At 42.2% G+C, this 18205-nt stretch overlaps 1 protein-coding gene across 1 annotated transcript in view; it reads right to left on the reverse strand.

The window, feature by feature from the left end:
* Positions 1-18205, reverse strand: part of PLCE1 (phospholipase C epsilon 1) — a 274157-nt gene that overhangs the window by 173561 nt on the left and 82391 nt on the right. Inside the window, exon 3 of the mRNA XM_010368132.2 lies at positions 8813-9129. Within this exon, the coding sequence (XP_010366434.2) occupies positions 8813-9129 (317 nt within the window). The remainder of the gene's footprint in view (positions 1-8812; positions 9130-18205) is intronic.

An 18205-nucleotide genomic window follows, 5' to 3' on the forward strand; every position in this document is an offset into this window, starting at 1 on the left:
CAATAACAAAAAATGGAATTTATTATCATTATTCTAATAATGCAGTTATGTTAGTGTTTTTTTTTTGTTTTGTTTTGTTTTGTTTTTTGTTTTTGTAACTAACATCACACCACTACTGTGTCTTTGGTCCCTAATAAGTGCTTTAAACACGTCATTTATTTGACATGTTCTTTTACTCACATAAAGCATTTGGGGTAGGTATATTATTGGCCCCATTTAAAGATGAGAGATTAGGCTGGTGGCGCTTGCCTGAAATCCCAGCACGTTGGGAGGCCAAGGCAGGTGGATCTCTGGAGCTCAGGAGTTTGAGACCAGCCTGGACAACATGGTGAAATCCCATCTCTACTAAAAATACAAAAATTAGCCGGGCGAGGTGGTGTGCACCTGTAGTCCCAACTATTTGGGAGGCTGAGGTGGGAGGATCGCTTGAGCCTGAGAGGTTGAGGCTGCACTGAGCAAAGATCAGCCACTGCACTCCAGCCTGGGAAACAGAGACCTGTCTCAAAAAAAAAAATAAAACTAAAATCAAAATAAGATAAAGATGAAGGCTTAGGTATCTGGCTTGAGGTTGCACAGCTGGGAATGGTGGATCAGGACCCAGGCAGCCTGACTCCAGAGTGGCACCTGAATGATGTCAAGCCTCCGTGCCCCTCTTATTTCTCAGCCCTACGTGTTACTCTGGGTGAGGAAAGCCCTGTGTGGGTGCTGACTGCCAGGAACCATGAGACATGATTTGCTGTCAGTCAGCTCCAGGATGGAAGTGCCACCTACAAATAACCTTGCGCTTAGGATGCCGCCCTGCACAGCTGAGTCTCTGTATTTATTTGCCTCCTGTATTGTTTTTAGTAGAGACATTTCTGGAGTAAAGTATCTGTTACTCCTGGAATGGGCAGTGAAACGTTCCAGAGAAAGAATACAACATCTGCTCTCAGACGGAGATGTGCTTTGTCAAGGAAAAATGTGATTTTCCAAAGTGAGCTGAAATTTCCCTTACCCTGAGGGGGTTTTTGTCAGCCGTTTATCCTGTGAGTGCTCAGATTTGAGGAAGGAAGTTTGTAAAGCAGCCCTGAACAGATGATTTGCTCTGCTGTCTGCTTTTACAAAAGAGGGAGAAAACTTTGATAGAGATGTTTCTAAACATGGTTCAATATACAAATTCAAAACCAATATTTTTTCTAAAACATTTCAGGTGAAAGAACCTATTTGGACATGACACTGCCTCACATCATTATAACATGCTATGCTTTCTGCTTACTGTGCTGAAATGGTCTTTCCCTGGCTATCACCAGACAGGCTTTTAGATGCTGGAAGCTGCCAAAGCGATCATCATTGCTATGAAGTACATAAGCAATTCTGGCTGAAAGCTCAAACGGCTCTTCTTTGACCAGATGGTTTATTTATTCTTACTACTCTTTACCAGGAAGTTAAGCTGCACCTTAGCATTCTTTATAGAGAGGATGGCCTTTAAACTGTTGAATTGGCATTTGGTGAAACCTACCAGACAGAAGGAACAAGCAACAACTCATTGTCACTTTGGGCTGCCCAGGTTTGTGTGGTAGAGGGAAGCTAGCTGACGAATGCTCAGGTTGACCACACAGAATGGGGGAGGGGAAAAGACACCCAGGGCAGAGCCAGGCAGAAGCCTCGTAGAGTCTGCTGGGGTCTCAGTAGAACAGGGGGTCTCAATCTAGGGCTCACGACCTGCGCCCAGACCAGCCGGTCTGAAAAAGGAGCCCTGCTGAATGGTGTTGCCAAGAACCACCCGACAAGCAAAAACTGCTCTCTTAGGACATAGAAAAAAGTGAACCTGCATATAGCCCCTTGAAAATCACTTTCCAGCCAGAGATATCAACTGTCTGTTACACAAAAGAGTGCCTGGAAGTGATGTGGGTGGTGACAGGTTATGGAGTCAAAAATTTACTCAGGTGATTGATCCCAAGGACCAGCTGTAGATGCAATGAAGGGTTCCAACCCCCAAAATCATCATTGGCGAACAACACAAGAGCAAAGGCCATATTAAGGAGACATGAGGTTTGAGAGCTAGTGACTCAGAACTGTGATGCCAGGATCCTTCCCCTCACTCCACGTTCCACCAAGGTGCTTCTCAGGAAAGTGGGCAGAGGAAGCGAAGGGAGGAAGGATGCCCTGCAATCTCGATTTGCCTCTCCTCTCTTCTCACCTGCATGCACTGAAGTATGTAACTTTTCGGTAAAATTGTCTATAAAAATGCCTTTGCATTCCCTCTAGAAAAGATAAAGGGTTTGGGAATTTATTTTAAGAGGAATTTTTAAAAAGTAAGATCAAAAAAGAATGAGGGTAAGCTAGATGCAGGAAGACGAGGAGGGGAGAAAAGAACAAAATGATTTGAGGCTGTCAAAGTGAGAGATTTCGTGGGTGGTCAAGAAGTTAGTCTGCTCCACCTGAAAGGAGAGAGAAAGAACACTAGCTTCTAAGAGCTTTAGATCAGGAATATGACTACAGAGAGGTGTTCAGATTAAGAAAGTTTGGGAAGACCTGTCTCCTAAACTAAGCAAAGCAGGATGAAGCCTACCCTCAACACAGATCTTGACTAGCTCTGCCTGAGGACTGACCCCTCCTTGTGCTTCCGTTTCTTTTCAAGGATAAAGAGAGACTGCTTTTAAGAAGTTTCTCTAGTGTGTGCACCAGAATCTAACAGGGCAGGAGAAGGGGGAATGGGGAGGAAACATTGCTTCCAAGCCACAATCCAAACCGATTTTAAATGTTTTATCTCCAGGCTTTCATTAATGTAAGCTGAACCTTTTCAGTAATTTCATGGTCGTACTTTGAGTTGCATTTTATAATTATGCAAAACTGCCCAAAAAGCATTAGGAATTTTCTTCCTTTTTCCCGCATTACAGTTAAGTCATTGTGTACAGAGTTGTTAGAATATAGAAACTTCTAGCTCATAAGCGTGGTTCTGGGGGCAATCTGGAACAAGCTGCCTCCCTAAACCATCAGTCTTGCTCATGACAAAAACTGTCTGTCTTCTTGTCTGGACTGCCTTCCATTTCCTATGAACTTCCCCCTCTGTTCCTCCCAACTCTCAAGACCCAGCGCCAGACTCTAGGGCTCAGTAGAATGAGATCTTGCCACCCCCCTAGACACCCCAGCCTTCTCTGTTGGTGCCACTCTCACTGCACTTACTTTCTGCCTTTTTTGGTAGATATTTGTGTCCATGTCTGGTAGCTTCTGGCAGACTTCTATTTACTTGCCTTAGTGCATATCTACAACAGTACACGGCTTCTAAGAAGCGCTGGATTAACTGAATGAATGCATGAGTAAATGCATTCACCTTCCCCCCACCCCAAGTGACTAGCACCTGCAATGGAGCTAATATTCTCTGTCTTGTCTTTAAGATACTATAATGTTCCAAGGAATATACATCTTCTTTCCGCTGAGGAAAGTGCATTTACTTTGTGTATCCAATTTTGGCAGAATCAAAGTATGGGCTCATAACGTCAATTTTCACCATATACTGCTAACTCTTAGTTTTAAAAATACGTCTGACATGCCAATGGAAAAAAAGAGAAGACTAGAGAACATTAGGTGCTCAATGTGTCTGTTTTTTGAGACAGGGACTCTGTCGCTCAGGCTGAAGCGCAGTAGTACAATCTCGGCTCACTGCAGCCTCGACCTCCCAGGCTCAGACAATCCTCTCACCTCAGCCTCCCAAGTAGCTGGGACCACAGGGCAGGCACCACCATGCCTGGCTAATTTTTTGTACTTTTTGTAGAGATGGGGTTTTGCTATGTTCCCCAGGCTGGTCTCAAACTCCTGGGCTCAAGCCATCTGCGTGCCTTGGTCTCCCAAAGTGCTGGGATTATAGGTGTGAGCTACTGTGCCCAGCCAATGAGCATGTCTTCAGTGATCTAGCAATCCCACCTCTAGGTATATACCCCAAAGAAAGAAAACCAATCTATCGAAGAGATATCTGCACTCCCATGTTTATTTCAGCACTGTTCACAATAGCCAAGATTTGGAAGCAACCTAAGTGTCCACCAACAAGATGAATAGATAAGAAAATGTAGCACATATATATATAATTCAGCCATAAAAAAGAATGAGATCCTGTCATTTGCAACAACATGAATTGAATTAAAGGTCATTATGTTAAGTGAAATAAGCTAGGCACAAAAAGATAACCTCTGTGTGTTCTCACTTACTCGTGGGAGCTAAAAATTAAAACAATTGAACTCATGGAGACAGAAAGTAGAAGGATGGTTACCACAGGGTGAGAAGAGGAGGAGAGTAGTAGAGGTAGTAGAGGAGAGTGAGGGAGAAAGTGGGGATAGTTAATGGGTACATACAATAGTTAGAAAAAAATGTAAGATCTAGTATTTGATAGTACAAAAGAGTGACTATAGTCAATAATAATTTAACTGTACATTTAAAAATAACAAAAGGAGTGTAATTGGGTTTTCTTAATACAATGGATAAGTGCTTGAGATGATGGATACCCTAATTACTCTGTTGTAATTACACATTGTATGCCTGTACTAAAATATCCTCTATATCCCATAAATATATACACCTACTATGTACCCACAAAAATTAAAACTAAAAAATTCAAATAAATAAATGTCTTGAGTGAATGAATGAAGGAATGAATGAATGAGGGAGTGATGGCAGGAACCTAGATAATGGGAAACTGGATAAAAATAGAAACAGAAAGAGAAGTAGAAAAAGGATAGACACACAGGAGATTTAGAAAAGGAGTAGAAAGATAGGGAGGGAAGAGGGAAAGGAGACCCAAGTCTAATTAAATTCTCAATTAGCAAGCCAGGTTTTACTACAGACTTGAACCTGATAATTTAACAAGAGACAAGCAGCTGGGTGAGAAGAGATAGACTTTGAAGAAAGATCTGGATTCTGATAACCACTCAGCTACTTAGACAAGTGACTCAATCTCTCTGAGCTCACTGCTTAAAATTTTTTTTCTATTTTGAAGTAATTTTAGATTTACAGAAGAGTTGCAAAAGAGTACAGAGAGTTCTTGTACACCCTTCACTCAGCTTCCTCTAATGTTAGCATCTTTCATAATCATAGCACAATTGTCAAAACCAGGGAATTAACATTGATACAATCATACTAACTAAACTATACGCCTCAGAGTTTCTCCAGTTTTTCCATTAATGTCTTTTTCTAGTCCAAGATCCACTAGGATCCCACGCTGCATTTAGTTGTTACGTCTCCTGGTCTCCTCTAGCCTTTAATAGTTCCTCGATTTTTTCTTACCTTTTATGACCTTGATGCTTTTTGAAGAGTAGAATGTCTTTCATTTTAGAGTTGCCTGATATTTTTTTCATTACTAGATTTATGTAGTGTGTTTTTGGCAAGAACACCATAGAGATGAAGTCCTGCCTTTCTCAGGGCACCATATCAGGAGGCATATGTTGATATGTCTCATTACTAATCATGTTAGCCTTGATCGCTTGGTCAAGCCAATGTCTACCGGGTTTCTGCACTGTTCTATTTTGCCTTTGTATTAATAAATACCTTGTGGAGAGATGCTTTGAGACTATTTGCAAATATCCTATTTCTCATCAAACTTACTTTTGCCCAATAATTTTAGAATTCATCAGTGGTTCTTGCCTGCGACAGTTATTACTGTAATGTTCTTTTTTTTTTTTTTTTGAGATGGAGTCTGGCTCTGCCACCCAGGCTGGAGTGCAGTGGCCAGATCTCAGCTCACTGCAAGCTCCGCCTCCCGGGTTTACGCCATTCTCCTGCCTCAGCCTTCCGGGTAGCTGGGACTACAGGGGCCCGCCACCTCGCCCGGCTAGTTTTTTGTATTTTTTAGTAGAGACGGGGTTTCACCATGTTAGCCAGGATGGTCTCAATCTCCTGACCTCGTGATCTGCCCGTCTCGGCCTCCCAAAGTGCTGGGATTACAGGCTTGAGCCACCGCGCCCAGCTACTATAGTGTTCTAATGATGATTTTCTATTTTTCTAATTCTTTCTGCATTTATTAATTGAAATTTTTCTATAAGTAATTGCTGTCCCTACTCCCCAACCCCACCACACTGATTTATTTGTATCAGTATGGATTCAAAAATATTTATTTTTACTCTATGGGCCATAATCCAACACTATCATTATTTATTTTGTTGCCTAGGCTTCACTTTCTTCTTCTGCAAGACAGGGATGATGACAACTGTCATAAGAATTGAATGAGATTTTAAAAAATGTAAAAATGTCCAGTCCAGAGCATCTATTAAATAAATGCAAACTCCATTTCTTCCTTTTCTTTACCATCTGTAAAGCCGTGCTAATTTGAAGGCAAGGCCATTCAAAATAGGTGAAAAATCTGAATTGGAAAATTCTCTTTTGATGGTATACAAAAGAACTAGAAATTAGCTATTCCAGTCATGTTTAGTAGAGATCATTTGGGATTTGCCTATGTAAGACTGATTTTTAATCAGCATACCCATAATTTGTATGAAAATAGATGCTTGAGAATACTTGAAACAGACTGTTCTCTTAAGTAGTTTAAGTGTTTTCCCAGAAATCTTGTTTACGTTCTGAAGTTGCTTAGCTAAACTATTTTCAGAGATAGTCCAAAGTCTGCCTCTACCCAGCTGTAGGTCATATCATCACTAACTCTGAATTAGTGAAATCACTGATTTGTCTTTGATTTCCAAGGTTATGGAAGTGAATGGAAGAAATCCAAGTTTAATTTAAAATTAGATTTTAAAAGTTTTGGTAATTCACTTTTAAGTTCAGGTGGAAATTTAAAAATAAAGACAAGATAGGATCCTAAGGATGTGAGAGTAGGTAGATCTGGAAGTTTAAAATAATTCATGAAATACAGTGAAATCCACTAATAAATTCACTCAGTTTACTGGAACTTTCATTTTTCCATCCCATTTTTATCAGTAAGGAAAATCAAGAACATCAGGAGATTTATTTTTAAAAACAACTTCGGGGCGGTGAGGTTTGCAAGCTCTCAGTGGACTCCCAGAGATTCTGTCAGAGATTCTGTCTTACTCAGTTTGGGGTGGGACCAGGAATCTGCAGTTTTAGCAGGCACCACCCACCAATGCAATCCTGCTGCAGGTGGGAAACAGCATCCTATAGTTGTTCAAAGCCCAGACTTCAGGGCCTGACTATGTGGGATTAAACCAAAATCGCCACCTACCACTTGTGTAATCTTGGGAAAATCACTTCATCTCCACATACTTCAGTTTCCCATTGATAAGACGGGGCTTATGACAACATCTGTCTCCCAAGGTTGTTGTAAGGAGCAAGTAAGTGGTACATATAAAATGGTTAGCACAATAGTGCCAGATAGACTGGTGTTCAGGACATGTCTGGATACAGAACTGCTTGAGCTCAGCCTCTTACACTTGCTGTATTCATGGGCCTTATCATGGTCACTGACATTTACAACCATCATCAGGATTTTGATTTGCAAGCTATGGAGGCTGCAAAGTGAGCTACAGTTAGAAAATGTTTTGTGTTTTTTTCTAAAGATGGTGTCTCACTCTGTCACCCAGGCTGGAGTACAATGACGTGATCCTAGCTCACTGAAGCCTCTAACCTTCTGGGCTAAGGGATCCTCTGGTCTCAGCCTCCACAGTAGCTGAGACTACAGGTGTGCACCACCATGCCCAGCTAATTTTTAAATTTGTATGGACAAGGTCTTGCTATTTTGCTCAGTCTGGTCTTGAACTCCCAGCCTCAAGCGATCCTCCTGCCTAAAGCACCGGGATTACAGGCATGAGCCACCGCACCTGGCCAGAAAGTGTTTAAGTAACAAAGGCTGACAGATCCTCAGTCAATCAGAGATACATTTGATTCAGAATAGGAATATCCTGTTAGCATTAGGTAGCGTTTACTAAATGACCAAAATAGGTAACTACTGTATCTGTGTTCAGCCAACTAACAACCCACAAACATACTGATTAAAATTTTGTGATTGAATACACAAAACAAAAGAAATTAAGTCTAAAACATAAAATGTAGAATAGAAAACTCTGGGTATGGGCTACATTACTAAGAGAAAGTGCCTTCTAAGCCCAAGAGTGCAGTCGGCCAGACCCCAGCACTGCATGGAGACTCCCTGCTCCTTCCTGCTGCTCTTCCCTGCCCCAGGGCCATAGGGATGCCAGCCAGTGGCTCTTGATCTCCCAGTGAGTCTCTAGACCCCCACACAATGACTTTGTCCTAAGTATTCCCAGACTCCAGTCATACCTGTCTTCTTCAGAACTAGCTTCCGATGTAGTCTCAGAAGCTTTGGAGTGACATTCTGGGGCTGAGGATCTTCATGGGATGCAGAGAGAGAACCGAGGTGATTCACTGTCCCTCAGTGAATTGCCCCCTGGTTGCTGCCTGCTCTGCTGACCTAGGTGTTTCTGCTGAGGGAGTCCTAATAATAGAAGGGGGTCAGGGGGTTGGTTATACGAATGTGGTCAGGGATCATGCTGTCAAGACTCAAAATTGAGATATGTGGTTTTAAAAGCACCTTTGGGAATGAGGGGTTGGTGGGGGAGAGGAAGGGGTTGGAGACTGGCATTCTGGGTGCCCAAAGGGACTAGGATTGGTGGACTGGGTAATGCTATGGAATGGAGTTGAGATCAATTAGGCTTAAGGGCAAGTTGGGGTACAGTGAGAGGAAGGATTGCAATGTGGTGTCTGTCTCTTTGCCTGGAAAGAAAAACAGCCATCATGGAAGTGGCAAGACAGAGTGAAATGAGACACATCAGGAACAGACAAACCTAGAAGAGGAGGTATGCTTGAAAATCACTTATGGGTGAATCAAATACCAAGACATCAAAAAGTGGCTTCTTACCTCATTAAACCTCATCACCAGATCTTCAAGGGCATTGTGCTCTCCATTCTGAGTGGTAAGAATTGATGCTGAGATGGATGCTTTGAGGCAGGGCAGGGACCTCTGGCATTCGGGAGTGCCCAAGTCCCGTGTTAAGAAGCAAAGGTAGTCGACCGGCAAGACCCTGCGGTAAATACTCTGCTCCTGCTCCATCAGGATGCTGGCGACTTCCTCTGGGAACTGGATGAGAGGCTGCAGATCGATCAGCTCCTTGCTGATCCCAGCTGAACTTGAAGGGAGGGTGTTGGAATTGGCCACAGAGGGGCCTGGCTGGCGTTCTAAAACAAAGCAACAGAAGTCGTGGTTACACCAAATCTGGTGTCTCCTGCAACAGATTATTTACTTGAGAGCCATTCCAAATCTTCTATGTTCTTTAACCAAATCCCCTGCTTAGTGAAGAGTTCTGTACTATTTTTCTTTCTTGTTACAAAGACCTTTCTGATATTTGTCCTGTCTGTCTTCTAGTCACCTAATGAGGTGGGAGTGCAGTGGCAGTGGTGGTGGTGGTGGTAGGGTTGTTTTTTTCCATTTTCAGAAGCAGCATTAATCTAGCACATCATTCCCCAACCAGTTTACTATACTTTGTAAAACACCATTTGCCTCCTTATCCTCCTTTGCTAACTACCATCAGAGTGACATGAAATGAGGGTGAGTATAAGCATAGTGAACTTAAATGGAAGAGGAAAGAAGGCTATGGGGTGAGGAATATGTATATGCATATTATGTGTAAATGGGCAGGACACCTGGGGACCCAGAAACTCTCTGGACAAAAGGTTTCAAAATGTCATAGTATTCTCTGCCAACCCTTCACCCCCAAAGAGTGACTTTGATTTCATTGATATCTATTTGGGGGTTTGCAAGAACAGAACCATCTACAGACATAAGAAAGGACTAGGTAATAAGGAGATGTATCTAAATAAATCAATCTTACTCCTGGCCCATAACTGGTAGCAAGAAGGTGACAGAGAGTTGCAGGAGAGAAGGTGGCAGTGCATGAGATGGAAGTACCAGAGTGGGGGATGCCTAGGCTCAAAATGATTCCTGTAATTAGAGACACCACACTTGCCTTCTCTTTGACACCCTCCCAGGCTGCCTCTTAACTTCTTACCTGTAACTCATTCATTCAACAAACGGAAAGTCTATGATGAGCCCTAGAACAGAGTTTTCCAAAGTATGATCTCTGGAATACCGGCATTTGCAAGAAAAAACAATTTTGTGGTCACCTGAGTTGGGGAAATGTCACATATTCATGTCACTCATTCTCTTCCTGGAAATACCTGTCATCCAGCCCGGACACTGGCTAACAGCAAAGTTCGTAAGGACGACTTCCTTCACATTCAGACCTCAATATTCCTGACAGTTTTCTAAATCTCCATTGCAGAAAACTTTGGAATTATCACTCCAAACTGCTTCATGTCTGTATTATTAAACTCCGAAGTCATCATCCCTGAATTTGACTTCTTTCTTCCCTTCTATTCTCTCTAGTAAAACTTCTCTGTCCTCAGCAAACTTCTAGTTCCCTGGCCTTGGTCTGGTGCCGTGATAAGCATTTTAGCTGGCACTCACCAGCCAGAGATTCCCTAAGAAGACAACTTGACTTTCCACCACAGGCACATCCCAATCCCCAATGCTGGGCAGACTCAAACCACCCATTCCTTGGCTTCTGGGCTGCTGTATGATGACACTGACAAGTATGCTACTTAGTGATGGGGCTGTTGCTAATTCCTGTTATCTAACTTCAGTTAGGCCCTCAGTGTGGCTCAAAGTTGACACAAACATTTATTTTTTCCTAAACAACTCACTATCCTCTTTTCTATTCTTCTCACACTCCCAAACCTGTGTTTGCTTTCCTTACAGTCATTTGACTGTTTCTTAACTATGCTGTGACAGTGTAGATCGTGTCAGAAACTTCTTCAAATCAGATGCCTTACATTTCCTCCATCTTCTGCTTACCTGAAAATGGCATGTGCTTCCCCCTCTGCAAGGCCCATCCAGGTTTGTGATTAAATCTACCTTTGTCTCTTCCAGAACTTGCTTCAGTGGTTATCTCCACCTTTAATCCCTCACTTTCTACTGACTTCTTTGCACACCCAAATGTTCAGTTTCCTTTTTCCTTAAAAACTAACAAATAGGACATCCCTTATCCTTTAAACTCCAAATCCTCTCTATCTTTCCCTTCACTATGTACCTTCTACACCAGGTAGCCCACAGTCCCTAATTCCTTCTTCCATGAGTATGGTCACTATATCTTCTGATCAAAAAATCAGGCCATCCTCTCTGTCCAAATTACTAAACCATTGAGGACATGGGACAGAAAAATGGAAACCAGGTTGGTTCTGGTTGACTCTAAGCATTTTAATACATCTTTTGGACCAAATTACCAAAAATCTTCTGCAGCAAAAAATGGAGACTATCAAATTATATTTGGTTTTATCTAAGCTCATATTAAAAAAAATTAAAATCAAGTTGATGCTTAAATCTACCCTACATGGCCTCCCTCTCTAACTTTCTGAATAGTTTAGAAACTAAGTTTCCTGAAAATTGAATCTGAATGTGACTTGATGAAAGAGGCCAACTGAAATTTCTAGATACTGATAATTTGTATACAGTGGAATTGGCCAAATATAGGACTCTTCTCAGAAGTAACCAACTCTAAGACATGATCTCTTTTTTTTTTTTTTTTTTTTTTTGAGATGGAGTCTCGCTCTGTCGCCCAGGCTGGAGTGCAGTGGCCGGATCTCAGCTCACTGCAAGCTCCGCCTCCCGGGTTCACGCCATTCTCCTGCCTCAGCCTCCCGAGTAGCTGGGACTACAGGCGCCCACCACCTCGCCCGGCTAGATTTTTGTAGTTTTTTTTGGTAGAGACGGGGTTTCACCGTGTTAGCCAGGATGGTCTCGATCTCCTGACCTCATGATCCGCCCGTCTCGGCCTCCCAAAGTGCTGGGATTACAGGCTTGAGCCACCGCGCCCGGCCTAAGACATGATCTCAAACTATAGCACTCTGCAGAGGAAATAAAAATAACTCCAGTCACTTCTCTAATATATAAGAGAAGAGAAAATGTAATATAATATGCAAATAATGTAAGATAAGATGTCATATGGGAAACTGCAATATATCTTGAGATATGAATCACATGCTGTTACAATGAATGACACGTCTAGTGACTGGTGGGAAATAGCAATAAGAGAGACCCAAATAAATTAAAGAATAAAAAGAAACCTGGTCATTGTAACCCTAATAAATCTAGCAGTCCCAATATAAGCATGTATCTCAGTATAACATCACACTCAGAGGAACACAAATTGAATGCTAGAAGCTTTGAAACAATGTTGACCTTCCGTGTGGGTTTCCTTAAAGCTGGATTACTCAGGGATTTCATATCATGTACCACGAAAAACATCCCAGAAGTCTTCTTGGGGCATAATTCTTTGCCTTCTAAGTTCCATACTTTTAGCAGCTGTTAAAAACACTACACCATGGAATACTATGCAGCCATAAAAAAGGATGAGTTCGTGTCCTTTGCAGGGACATGGATGCAGCTGGAAACCATTATTCTCAGCAAACTATCACAAGAACAGAAAACCAAATACCGCATGTTCTCACTCATAGGTGGGAATTGAACAATGAGATCACCTGGACACAGGAAGGGGACATCACATACCGGGTCCTATTGTGGGGAGGGGGAGGGGGGAGGGGGGAGGGGGGAGAGGGGAGGGATAGCATTAGGAGATATACCTAATGTAAATGATGAGTTAGTGGGTGCAGCACACCAACATGGCACGTGTATACATATGTAACAAACCTGCACGTTGTACACATGTACCCTAGAACTTAAAGTATAATAATAATAAAAAAATAATAATTTAATAAAAAAGAAACAAAAAAACACTTCCCACTTTCCCTCATCCTTGTTGAGCTCTCCTTATTATGTCCTCTTTCCTCTTCACATGACACATTGCCCTAGTGCTCAGCTGAAACTTACCTCTGAGCCTTGCTCTCTAACAACATGGGCCACTGGAAGATGGATTAAAAACTGAATAGTTCTAGGACCCCTAGTCCTTCCTCATCATCCATGAAGCAAAGTTCATAAAGCCCACTGGACTCTGTGGCTCTTCTCTTTTTAAGAAGTGTCTGGTGAATAAAATTACCCACCTCATTGTTTGCTCTCAGTCCCATATTCTTCAGTTAATAGTTATTCTAGGCTGGGCATGGTGGCTCACTCTTATAATCCTAGCACTTTGGGAGGCTGAGGCTGGCAGATCACTTGAGGCCAGGAGTTCGAGGCCAGCCTGGCAAACATGATGAAACCCTGTCTCTACTAAAAATACAAAAAATTAGCCAGGCATGGCAGTGAGCATCTGTAATCCCAGCTACTCGGGAGGTTGAGACAGGAGAATCACTTGAATCGGGGAGGCGGAGGGTGCACCATCACACGCCAGCCTGGGCAACAAGAGTGAAACTCCGTCTCAAAAAAAACAAAAAAAGTTATTCTACAGAAGAGTAAGGCTGTATTAGTTCCTTTTCACACTGCTTGAAAGAACTACTGGAGACTGAGTAATTTATAAAGGAAAGTGGTTTAATTGACTCACAGTTCTGCATGGCTGGGGAGCCCTCAGGAAACTTACAATCATGGCAGAAGGTGAAGGCGAAGCAAGGCACATCTTACATGGTGGCAGGAGAGAGAGAGAGGACGAGGGTGGGGGGAAGCGCCACACTTTAAAACCATCAGGTCTCATGAGAACTCACTCACTATCATGAGAACAGCAAGGAGAAATCTGCCCCCATGATCCAATCATCTCCCACCAGGCCCCTACTCTGACAAGTGGGGATTACAATTTGAGATGAGATTTGGGTGGGGACAAGAGTCAAATCATATTGAAGACTGTATCTTTAGATACTGTCACAGTCTAGAAATATTTATCATGAGACACAGTAACTTCACATTCTGATTCTCTGCTCAAAAATAAAGTTTCCTGTTCCAAGTGCTTTATATAGATTAATTCAGGACATAGATAGTATTATTGTCCATATTTTATTCATAAGAGAGCTAAGGCTCACATAAGGTCATATAAGCAGTAAGTCAGAGAGCTGGGATTTGAGTGGGATCTATTTGACTCAAGAGCTCATGTTCCTGATCACTCAGGATATTGCCACATTGGCATTCTGGTTTATACATGCATCTCAAGTGATTTAATTCAGAACAAATCAATTACTGTGTTACTTTACTTGGAGTGATCTGATAAAATAACCTCTTCAAACTCCAAAGTTAAAGATTTGACCAAGAGGGTAAACAGTTTCCTTCCTTGGTCAGCCTGGAACCATCACTTCAACCACTACAACTATGTGATAACGCATAGCACATAGAAACTCAGAAACTCAGAAGCACACTCTCCTTTCCTTCCCATGAGTTCACATGAATGTTCCTATACTTTAAATCAGTATTTTCCAAAGTGTGTCACACTCAATTTATGCAAAGCACAGTTTCTTAGTTAGTAATCTAGGGAACTACTGGGTTAAACAAAGTTAAACAGGCTTTTTTTTTTTTTTTTTTTTTTTTTTTTTTAACTGCAGGACTTCTCAAAGCCATTAATAATTCCCATGAGGGGAATATAGTGTCATAGCACATAGCACATCCTCAACCTTGTTGTCTGTCTCTATATCATTTACATGGGGATTACAGTGTCTTCAGAATGTTTCTCATCATACTCAGAGATTCTCATTGGGGGAAATGAAGCATGAGGAGTTTGTGAGGTTGGTGGTTCCAAGGAGGCTTACTTCGCCATGTGGCTGGAATCCTATGTAAAGATAGAAGCAGGGGAGAGATTATGGATTATTTAGGAATTTGTAAATTATTTCCCATGGCTGAATGCTATATTAAGAGAGATGGAGCATCACTGTAGAAAACCAGGAAGGAATCTTTATTTTCTAGAAGGCACTAGAGAACAGGTGTGGCTCATGAAGAAACAAAGGCAGATGGGGGTGATGGGAGGATGAAAACACACATGCATCCTAGATTTTTGGGTCTCCGGGTCAACCTAGACATCATTCCACCTTGAGGGAGGGGAATCCCAGGCCAAGTCTTTGCTTGAGGGATACTGCTCTGAGAAGCTGGAGCACCACTATAGAGCCCTCTTGCCACCACACAGAGCCCTCCCTTCCCTTCCCCTCCCCTCTCCTTTCTGTCCTTGCAGGTGATAGTCAGCCTCTGACCTCAGCTATAAGCTGCCATTCCCAGAAGCTATCCATAAACTGCAGAGCCCAGAAATACTAGGTAGGGCCAAGGCATAAGCCTTTAAATCTGATGAGCATTTTCCACCTAATGCCTTGGGGTACAGTGCCTTTGGGGAACCCCTTCCCCCAGGGTTAGTAGTTTCTAAAAATGGTTGTTCAGATCCTGATCCCCCCAAGAGCCTTGGGCTTGGGCTAGAGTCCAGCAAAACCTGCCATTTCCCATTTCTTTCTTTCTTTTATTTATTTTTTGCTTTTTGGTCCCTATGAAAAGTAAAAGCATTTTTTCTTGCTATTCCCCAGATGAAAATCCAGAATTTATAAGATAATCTCAAAGAATCCTGCATAATGTAAGGGAGTCATGACAGGTAGCCATTGCTAATTTTAGTTTTTTTTTTTTTTTTTTTTTTTTTTTTTTTTTTTTTTTTTTAATAAAACTTGAGTTCAGTTGTTACATGAATTGCCCAAAAATCCAGCTTGTGAGTGGTCAGCCCCAGAATTGGCAAAAGCTAAGAGAGAACCTGAAGTTTCTGGCTTCTGGCCCAGTCCTCTGTGTTACCCCAAGCTGAGCCTGGGTTATCCTGGGCATGCTCAGTGTCCAAGGGCTGGCACTATTAGCTGCCAATACATCTGAATGGGTTTCAGAAATGTTAAGGAGAAATTCATTCATTAAGAGTGCCTAGCATGGGCCAGGCACGGTGGCTCATGCCTGTAATCCCAGCACTTTGGGAGGTCGAGGCGGGTGGATCACGAGGTCAGGAGATCGAGACCATCCTGGCAAACACGGTGAAACCCTGTCTCTACTAAAAATACAAAAAAAAAAATTGGCCGGGCGTGGTGGTGGGCATCTGTAGTCCCAGCTTCTCAGGAGGCTGAGGCAGGAGAATGGCGTGAACCCGGGAGGCGGCGGAACTTGCAGTGAGCGGAGATCATGCCACTGCCCTCCAGCCTGGGCAACAGAGCAAGACTCTCTCTCAAAAAAAAAAAAAAAAAAAAAAAGAGTGCCTACTATGTGCCAGGCTTTGTATTCAGCTATCCTGATGTTGAAATTTAGTGAACAAGAGCAAAGTTTTGTTCATATGGAACACCTAGGAAAGGAGATAAACAATAAGCACAGTAAATGAGTAATGATGCATATGAGAAAGTGATAAAATTGCTATGGTGAAAATCAAACAGGTTTCTAGGATGTGGGTGGGGAAGCTGTAGTGTTACATAACATATCTTTTTTTTTTTTTTTTTTTGAGATGATGTCTTGCTAGGTCACCCAGGCTGGAGTGCAGTGGCATGAACCTCTGCCTCCCGGGTTCAAGCAATTCTCCAGCCTCAGTCTCCCAAGTAGCCGGGATTACAGGCATGTGTCACCATGCCCAGCTAATACTTGCATTTTTTAGTAGAGACAGGGTTTCGCCAGGCTGGTCTTGAACTCCTGCCCTCAGGTGATCCACCGGCCTCGGGCTCCCAAAGTGCTAGGATTACAGGTGTGAGCTACTGTGCCCGGCCCACATAGCATATCTTAACTAGACTGTTAGTGATTGTCTCACATTTTCTGCAAAACTGGGCAAAACTTTCCCCTCCAAGGTGCCCTTGGCTTGGTCATCATCACCCTTTCTCATGTCTCAATGGTAGCCATTAATTGAGCTCTTAGTCGTCACCATTTATTAGCCCTTTGTGTTAAGCAACACATTTAATTCTCACAGCGAACCCTGTATGGTGGTGTGATTATTCCCCTGCTATAGACGATAAAACACAGGTCAGAAACATTAAACATTTTGCTTACAGACACCCTGCTATTGAGAGACAGGGCTGAAATTTAATTGCAACTCTGACTCCAAAAATCTGCCCTCTGTTACACTCAGCATTTTGAGGCATCCTTTGCAGAGGAGACATATTTCTACACATACACACACACACACACACACACACACACACACACACACACACACACACAAGTTTTTTCTCTTCTGGGTAGAGAATGGAGTTGAAGAGTTAGGTAGGAATACCTTACAGGATTCTGACTTTAGAAGGCATCTTCTCCCCAAGCCAGCTGAGCAACCTTCTGATCGCGACTTTAAATTATATCCTATCAAAACCTGGGAGAATCTCCATATGCCTATGTGTCAGAAACTTTATCTTTCATTCCCATTCCATGTGAGGGGTGGTGAAATGGGCACAAGCTTTCTTGAGAGGCAAAACAAAATTTGAAGCATGTGATTTCTTTGTACTAGAAATCTTGCTTCTACGATATTATCCAACAGAAACTCTTGCAAAAATATAGACCAAGTGAGGTAAATTTATATGTACTGAAATTGAATTTATTTCACAAAATATTGAGGACAAAAAAGCAAGTTGAGAACAATGGAATCTTATCCTATTGAGGGAAAAAATAATTTTGTAAATATAGGTATATGTTGCATATCCTGTCCAGTGCACACCAAATAATAGTGTATCTCTTACACAGTTCTGTTTTGCCCAACTTTTTTGTAATGCACATATGACAGTACTTTTAAAAATAGATCAAAATGGGCCGTGCCCAGTGGCTCACACCTGTAATCCCAGCACTTTGGGAGGCCGAGGAGGGTGGATCACCTGATGTCAGGAGGTGGAGACCAGCCTTGCCAACATGGTGAAATCCCGTCTCTACCAAAAATACAAAAAGAGGCCAGGTGAGGTGGTGGGCACCTGTAATCCCAGCTACTTGGGAGGCTGAGGCACAAGAATCACTTGAACCCAGGAGGCAGAGGTTGCAGTGAGCCGAGATGACACCACTGCATTCCAGCCTGGGTAACAGAGTGAGACTCTGTCTCAAAACAAAACAAAAAAAAAATCAAAACAATATCCAAAAAATTGAAGGCATCAAAATCTCAATCTTCTCATGCTCAAAAAACTGGTTCAGCTTTTGGCCTGTTCAGATTTTTTTCCCAATATATATGGTAATATTATTTTTTTAAAGTTATTTTAAGTTACAATTAGAGAAGAAAGTAGGAAAAACTTATTTTATCTACTCTATCCATTTTCCTTTGCTTTGAATTAATTTTGTAGACTTTTTAAAAGTATTAGATTCTCAATTGCACATTTAATAGTCCTTTAGTGGTGCAATTCGAATTACATAAAATAAGACAGAGAG

Source organism: Rhinopithecus roxellana, chromosome 11 (genome assembly GCF_007565055.1).
Source record: "Rhinopithecus roxellana isolate Shanxi Qingling chromosome 11, ASM756505v1, whole genome shotgun sequence".
In the NCBI taxonomy this organism is placed as follows: Eukaryota; Metazoa; Chordata; class Mammalia; order Primates; family Cercopithecidae; genus Rhinopithecus; species Rhinopithecus roxellana.